The sequence below is a fragment of the Parambassis ranga genome, chromosome 19 (genome assembly GCF_900634625.1).
Source record: "Parambassis ranga chromosome 19, fParRan2.1, whole genome shotgun sequence".
Taxonomy (NCBI): Eukaryota; Metazoa; Chordata; class Actinopteri; family Ambassidae; genus Parambassis; species Parambassis ranga.
The window spans coordinates 2,910,901-2,919,395 of record NC_041039.1 but is presented as its reverse complement, the minus strand read 5'-3'; the positions used below and the strand labels follow the sequence as shown (position 1 = coordinate 2,919,395).

Sequence of the window (8,495 nt, the reverse complement as noted above, 5' to 3'; positions counted from 1 at the left end):
AATACCAAGATGAAGGCTGATAACAATCATTTAGCTGTGACTTCTATAGGGTTAGCATACCAAAATGTTAACTACAGACATCTACTTTTTAAAACGTATAAGCAAGCTTTGCCACCTTGAGTGGTACCGACATCTCTCCTGGCCCATTGTCTATCTCTGTATGTTCCTTTCTCTGCTGTCCTTTTTCAGGATAAACAGACATAGACATATGCAGGCATGTCAGGGAGAGACACCCACAGAGGGAAGTCTCAGAAACAGGAAGTACAGAGCAACAGAAAAACTTCAGAACACATTAGCTAGTTTCATTTTCTTATACCAGACAGGCAACCTTCACTGACTTCTTCTAACAGGTAAATGCTCTGTTTTTGATCCAGTTTACAGTAAAATGCTCTGCTGACAGATTCTGACAGCTTCTGTTGGCTTGTTGACTAACTTGTTGTGAGTTTGCTGTATCATGATTTAGTTCAGAAGTGCAGTGAATCATGTGCCTGCATTAGCTACAATCTTCACTGTAATGTTGCTGATGTTAGCTGAAACAGTGTGCTATCAAAAGATTTGATGCTGCTGAAAATTGACAGAACATTGACAGAGCTATTCTCTATTCGCACAAAAAAAGGTTTAATCACCCGTCTCCTTTTCTTACCTTCCTACATAAGCATTGTTACTGAGAAAGGTGTCCCTGTATCTTAATGTTCATGGAGTTTTCTTGTTTTTGTGATCAAACAACTTCAGTAGGACTCTTTTTAAAGAAACAGACAGCCAGCCTGATCTTATGTAAGACTTACTGCCTTACTGAACTGCGACTCAGTGACATCTCCTCTCTTTCACCTGGAGACTCACAGAGACTTTAATTTTGGGAGAGATGGCTGTCAAAAAAACACTGCTAGAGATGTCCTTAAAGAAAACCTTGAAGTGGCACCTTTAAGTATGAAACACACACACACACACAGGCAGGAATGTTCATTATAAATAATGTGTTATTTCTCTGGTTACCTCCTAATAATTAATCATCCATTTTGACAAAGCAATGTTTCCATAATATTACATGACAATAAGACTGTAAGTTGACACATTTGCGCCCACTTTTGAGCATTTTCTCTGTCCGCTTCTCTGCGCCCCCCTTGCGCTTTTGTGGTTTGTTGTCCATTTCCACAGACGGACAGTCACTTCTCTCTAACTCCGGTCGAGGAGGGAGGGGAGGGGCCGGGTGAGGTAGGAGCGGGGTGCTCAGAGATTTAATTGGACTAGCTGTCTGTTCTTACCGTCTCAGCCGATAAAAATATTTATGTTATACTTTAAATTCTGACATCCCTGGCCCAAAAGGGGCATTGCCTGTTACGTCAGATGGCCAGTCCATGCCTGGAGCCAGGTGCAGATAGCTATAGTGGACCTGTAATGTAAACCTGCAAACAATCATCTGTGACGTTTGTGGATATATAGTGTATTTTCATCATCATGTCATCTGTTGGGGACTCTGTAATAATAAGGTGTCTGAGTGGGATGTCTTGTATTGTTATCTTGTACTGGGTACTGGGTTGTCTTTGAGTGGTGCCACAATTGGCACTCCATGTTCCTGCTTTAGCCTCCTGGTTGTGCAATTATTGGTTTGCTGCCTGACTTTGGTGCGTTGCTGTCTTTGTTTAGGTGACCCACTGTGAACATCACTTTATTAGTTTTAGACATTAATCTGATTGTTTAACTTGGTTAAGTTTAGGGGAAGATCATGGTTTGGGTAAAGTAGACTCTTTCACCATGTTAAACACATGTTCCCCAAGCAAACTTCCTCATCTCTATTCACTGGTTTTGGCTAACACAATGCTAAGCTCTCCACCATAGAAGCCAGGCATGAACAGTCCAACCCAGTTGGCAGTAAAAATATTGCCGCTGAATGTTTTTGCAAACCACACAAATCAAAGTGAACGAAACCAGGAAGTATGACCCCCATGACTTTAGGTATAAAATCTCCTTGCTGGTTTTCTGGCTCTCAGAGAATTGACTGTCAGACGTAATGCTAATAAACCTCCTAATTTTTCAGCAGCCAAATACATCTCTGACATAGTTGTTCCAAAAGTTGCAAGTAAGCTTGTCAGGGATCGTGAGATGGCGGACACAAATGCAGACTTAGCCAGAGGTGAAAACAAACTTAGTTCCTTTAATACTAGCCAGGGTTCGGTACACGGGTGATCAGTCAAGGAACAAACAACAAAAGGCAAAACCGTAGTCAAGAATCTAAAATGAACTACAAAATAAAAGACCTGGCTGAAACCATGACAAAGCTAGTGTTACAGTTGCTGCCTTGTGATGATAATATAATGGTTATAATGAGAAAACACATTCCCTATAAGCTCCTTACTTTATTTGAACTCATTGTCTTTTTCTCTGTGTTTAGTTTACCATGGACTTCATAGATCCTATCCTGTCCATTGCCTCAGAGATCTACAAACTGGTTGAGAATGTGAAAGCCAATAAGAAGCGCTGCCACCGTGTTTCTCAGCGGGTCAGAGGGTTGGAGGAGCTGGTGAGGTCCATACAGCAGAGGAAAAAAACCCAAACCTCTGCTGAAGTAGAAAAAGCTCTCAGGGAACTCTGCATCACTCTGGAGTCAGCACAAGAGCTCATTAAAAAATACACTGCAGCCAACTGGTTGGAGCGCATTCTAAAGTCTGGCAACCAGGAAGATGAGTTCAGTAGTGTCAACGAACGCCTCAATGACGCCTTCCAGGTCCTGTCTGGAGCTCTGCAGGTGGAGCACGGAAACGCGCTGCACAAGCTGTTCGAGCAGACCTCCAAAGAGAAAGAAGATGAAGTGGACGGGAGGGATGACGATGCAGAGCTTAAGAAATGTGAGTAAAACATAAATCATTTGAATTACCAAATAGCTGTTATGTGACAGTTGGACCCAAATGCAGACTCCATTTAGACATTTAGACCCTCTAACTCATGTTGGTTAATTTGGTCATTACTTTTCTGTGATGTACCCTTGCTGTAAAAAATAAAAATAAAATAAACATGCTTTGTAGAGCTTGTTACATACTCCAGAGAACAGAGAAATCCCAAATAGTAGCAACATCTTTCTCCTCCTCCGCTAAACATGTTCACCTAAACTGCTGCTTCTGCCGTTGTTCAGGATATTTAAGTAAACCCCTACCCAATAAAACATTAATAAAAATAATTGTTCGTTAATCATTATCGAGGAAAAAGCTTCAATTAATTGTGATATTGATTTTAAGTAATATCGCCCAGCCCTAACACAAGGATAACGAGACAAGTGCAATCAGGGTGGGGAAGGTAATCACAAAGGCTGGAAAACAAGAGGAAGCAAAGCACAAAGGAACACACAGGGACACAACCATGAAAATACTCAAATACCAAAATAACCAGGAAACAAGGAAAACAAGAACACAGAACACAGGTTCATAACAATAGTACAACTCCAAATGGGGTTTTGACTTGGTTGTTCTACAACCAAATCAAAAAAGGCCCTGTACAGATCCAGAGTGTGTGATCAGTGTATGTTTGCTTCTCAGTGCTCCTGGAGTACATGACGGTCCAGCAGGAGAAAACAGATGCTATGCTGAGGCAGTTTGACCAACTCAGAGTCAGTGTGGAAAAAGTTGTGGACACATGTGAGTATTCCATCATTTACACAAATGTAAACTTTATTTATATTAAAAATTCAGTATGAGTGCACCCTACTGAATATATGACACTTGAATGAAAATGATTATTATGATCTTTACGATGCCCCTGTTGCATAGCGTTTACAAGTTCACTCACCACTTCAGTTTCTGAATTCTGTTGTATTGTAATGTACAACAAAAATTATCCTGTTACTGGTGCACAAAAAATTCTGGAATATGCTGCACCAGATCCTTGGTGGCTGGCAACCATAGAAATGTGAAAACCGTGCTGCTCTGCTGTAACGATCTAAGGATGTTTTCTTCCAAGGATGCAGATCCTGAATTTGGACAAACCTTTAGTCCTGCATATGATGGGGTGGAAACTTTGGTTCGGTCCCGCTTTTAATTCCAGCTGACCTGTCACTTGTGCTTTTACAGTGAATAAGCCCAGCGTCACTAGTGAGGCCATCCGAGAGATTAAACTATCTGAGATAAAATACAATCCTCTCGATGGGCCCTTTATGAAAACATCAAGCTCAGAGGTCTACAAAGGAGAATACCATGGATTCCCAGTGGCCATCAAGAGATACATTGACCCTCTGAACACCAACGCAGAGTCTGTACCACTGATCAGCACACTATTGAAACAATATACACACACTTGTCTCCTTTTAACTGTAAAATAACACTATGTTTCTCCTTATATAGGGAGGTGAAATCTATTTATAGAAAGGAAATCGACACCATGAAACGGTTTGAGTCACCCAACATCCTGCGAATGTTTGGCATCTGTGTCCAGCACGAAAATGGTGAGCATGTAAATCACAGGCCACTTGATGTTCTTTATGTAATGTGTCCTTGTGACTGCCTGCAGGACCCAACCCTCAATATCTTGTCATCATGGAGTACTGTGAGAAAGGAAGTCTTCGACAAGTTCTGGACTCAGATTGCAAACTGTCCTGGACCAGGAAAGCTTGCATGTGTCTGGATGCAGCACGGGGACTCTATCGGTTAGTTGACTTTTTTTAGGAAGTAGAAAACATACACTGATGCCAAACCCACAACTAAACTATGTATTTGCTCATAATTGCATAATGAGCCATATTTACATTACATGATCATGTGATTTGTTGTTTTTTCCTGAGCACGACACACCAATTGCAGCCTTTGTTTCAAGAGGCGTTTGTTAAAACAGCCAGTGAATATTCTCATATCATATATCATTGTTTCTCAAAGCAGCTTTATTAGTCATCAGAACTGATTCTGATTTTGATTTTGAAATTTCTCAGCACAAACACGTCAGGCACTGGTAATACAGGTATGAAAAGGCAGGCTTTAAAGAGTTAAGCTTTTATGTTTATAACTTTAATGACTGCTACATCTGTTTCTTAGGCTGCACCAGACAGAAGAAAAAAGTAAAGTTCATGGCTGCATCAACAGCAGCAAGTTCCTGGTGGCTGAAGGCTACAGGGTCAAGGTACAGTACATACTGAAGGCAGAACATGCTTGTATCATGTCACATGTATGTCCAGCTCAGTGAAGAGCAGCATTTATGTGTTGTTGCTGTTTTCAGCTGGGAGGTTTTGAACTGTCAAAAACAGAGTCATCACTGAGAAGGACAACAAAGGACAAAAAAGAGATCCGGTCCCTGTGCTACAGCTCCCCCAACATGCTCAGTAGCCTCAACAACATCTACAGCAAAGAGTGTGAGATTTACAGGTCAGCACCAACCAGGGTCCCCTCATACAACTCTACATATTTGATAAGATATGTACAGCTGCCTTCTGTGAAGTCGACATTTATTCAGTAGTGTTTCCCAAACTTGCCAAACAGCTGACCTGTCACTTCTCTTTCAGTTTGTAATGCTACGAAAGAATGAATCTAATTGAACAGACACACTTTCTGCTGTCTTGTTGTCTTTCAGTTTTGGAATTGTCCTGTGGGAAGTAGCAACCCGAAAGAAACCTTTTGATGGTGAGTATCTGCAGAGCACCACATGTGGTATCACGTCTCTCTAAGAAATCATGTGACTGGTTGTCAGTAGTGTATTCATTACATAGAAAATAATATATTTGCATATTATTCTTTTTCTTAAGGTTGACAGAAACTATTTTAATTATTATTAAATTTAGCAGGAAATAAATCTAACTCACAAAATAAACAGAATCAAACTAAAGCAAATTAGAGTGAAAATGCTCAGAATTAATCATTCATAGTATTTTTCTTTTTTAATTTCTGCTTCAAAGTATGTCAGCAGATGTCACTTTTATTCATTCATGTAAACTGTGTAAACTACTTTTTATTTTGTTTTCCCATCCAAATGAGGACCTTTATTTACCCTGCTTCAGTTACAGTGCAGACAAACATATCTCACAATCATGGTGCTAATCATTAACAAAGACTCTGGCTTTTCAAGGCATGGTTCTATGCAAAGGTTAATTTGCTAGTAAAACAAGGTAAAGCCAAGCAGCAACCCCAGTAGCTGAGAAACAAAGCCCAGCAGCCTCTAGAGCAGGGGTGGGCAATTATTTTTTGTGGGCACAGTATCTACCTTTATAAACATGCTCTTGATACATTTTCATCTTCATTTTCTGCTCACTCCTCTGTCCTCGCTGTGTGTATCCATGTGTACTCTGAGTGTATGTTGGTTGTTAAAACACACTCCCACACAGCAGCACAGATAATGTGAAGATATTTTTACAGAAGAAAACTATTAGAAACTAAAACTAAAGTTCTGAAAGTTGGGCAAGAAGTGTGCTTTTTAAGAACAGATGACAATGAAATATTTCAGCTGCAGCACCGCAGTAACATCTGAATGCACTGTGGAGTTTTACCATACATTTCACCGTGTCGCGCAGCATTTTTTGAGTGTAGAAAGCGCGGACGTGTCTCTACAAAAAGTAGATGGGATGATGCAGTACAGCAGCATGGAAGAGACAAGGAGGGTTGGAAAAACATTACTGGAAATGGCGTGCTCAACAGCTGACTTTTGCTGCCTTTGTTTAATATGTACTGTGCATTAAGCATATTTGTTTAATGTTTGAGTGCACAATCCGCGGGCCGCATTGAAGACGCAAGCGGGCTGGGTCTGGCCCGGGGGCCGTACTTTGCCCAGGTCTGCTCTAGAACTGGCTCTAAAAGTAAGTCAATCCCCTAGGCTGCCATGCCAACTGCTTGGTACAAAAGACAATAGCCACTTTGAGTGACAGGCAGGTGCTGACTCGTGGCTGAAAACTTCTTGCTTTCGCAACTGCTGACATGCCGATGGTCAGAGCCACCAAACAGAGACTCAAAAGGTCTGGGGATAACATCACAGACTATGGACTCAGTCCATAGTTATATACTGTCTGAGTACAGGTGATGAGATTACCACATTTTGTAGGTATTTGATCATAAATTGCATAGTTATTGAAAAAAAGGTTAACAATGCATTAGTTCTTCTTCCCCTAGGAAACATGCAATGTGTTTAATGTCTATCAAACACATCGCACATAGAATACAAATACAAACAATCTCTGCTGTTTTCACACTCTTCCAGATCTTTCAAATAAAGAAATTTATCAAAAAGTGTACCAAGAGAAATATCAAGAGGAACTTCCTGCTGACTGCCCTGAAGCACTGGGGCAGCTGATCACTGCCTGCCGTGCCTACGACAGCTTCCATAGGCCATCTTCTGGAGGTAACTCACAAGTGCTCCCCTCACTGTTCTGCTTTCTTGTATTAGCTATTATTAGGTTGAATAATACATCTTAATCTAAGAGATTTTTTAATAAGTCACCGTTTATGTTTGTCTTTTTCAGTGCTGGTGGATAAACTGCACAGTGTGGTGGCACAGCTAGAGGAGCAATAAAGCTCTCCAGCTGCCTTTCAGCACTTTAGGGTCGTTCACAGGAGAAGAGGCTGTGAATGAGACCTTCTAATAGCTGGAAAACAGCACACCTACAGATTCAAATGTGTACTGTTCTCATCATCATCACATCCACACTTTTTTTTTCTTCCCACTAGCTCGACAAGGTTGGATGGAAAACAAGCACATAATGAATAAGGTGGTAGGTGGGACTAAACCTACATAATTCTCATCGTTTACATACTACACTCCAAAAAACATTTGTCAAGAGTTTATGTCTCTTAAATGTCTTTGGTAGGCCTCTAAAATACTTTTTGTGTGGTGTTTTAGTTGAACAGTGTTTCATAATGCTCTTGTATAATTACCTTGTATTAACATGGATAATTTTGGCATGCAGTTATTCCAACACAGAGTGAACCTGCATGTTACTGCCATGATCCACAAAGGGCAGCGCCAGTTTTTGTGAATGAAATGTATGAGGGTGGAGGGGACGAGGTGGCAAAACATTTCTTGACCACTTTTAGCCAGGTTTGATTAGTTTTTGTGAACTTTCGTTTGTATTAAGATATTTTGTATTTTTTAAGACCTTTCTTTGTTCATCGTTTTGGAAAATAAATCAAGTACAATACTACAAAAGATGTGTCGGAAGTGTGTGTGAGACGGCCACCCATACACTCAACCCCTTTATGAAGAACAAAACTTAGAAAAAGCCAAGACATTGACCTTCTACACAGATCTATTGAACAGAGATGTCTGATTAATGATAGCTGTGAATGTGCGATTGTACTAACTGTACAGAGCTCCCTGGCTGAGATTCATTTATAAAGGTTGCTACACTGAGGGGGGAAGTAAAATGTGGTGTAGATGACATACAGCTGAATAATCAGAATCAGAATTACTTTATTGATCCCAGGGGGAAATTGCTTTCATTCCAGGTGCTCCATGTATACTCAAAAAACAGGTTAGAAATATAAAATAAGGTAAAGTAGTAAGAGTAAATTCTAAAGGACTTGTAATATGTATGTATT

At 40.4% G+C, this 8,495-nt stretch overlaps 1 protein-coding gene across 1 annotated transcript; it reads left to right on the top strand.

Annotated features, from left to right (window-relative positions):
* The first annotated feature begins 252 nt into the window (after positions 1 to 252).
* LOC114452732 (mixed lineage kinase domain-like protein) lies at positions 253 to 7,990 on the top strand. The gene is made up of 11 exons (XM_028432242.1): positions 253 to 350; positions 2,390 to 2,843; positions 3,528 to 3,626; positions 4,059 to 4,236; positions 4,329 to 4,429; positions 4,495 to 4,630; positions 5,013 to 5,097; positions 5,194 to 5,339; positions 5,545 to 5,594; positions 7,159 to 7,299; positions 7,421 to 7,990. The coding sequence occupies exons 2-11, from the start codon at positions 2,396 to 2,398 to the stop codon at positions 7,468 to 7,470; spliced, it is 1,434 nt and encodes a 477-aa protein (XP_028288043.1). The 5' UTR covers positions 253 to 350; positions 2,390 to 2,395; the 3' UTR covers positions 7,471 to 7,990.
* The last annotated feature ends 505 nt before the right edge of the window (positions 7,991 to 8,495 follow it).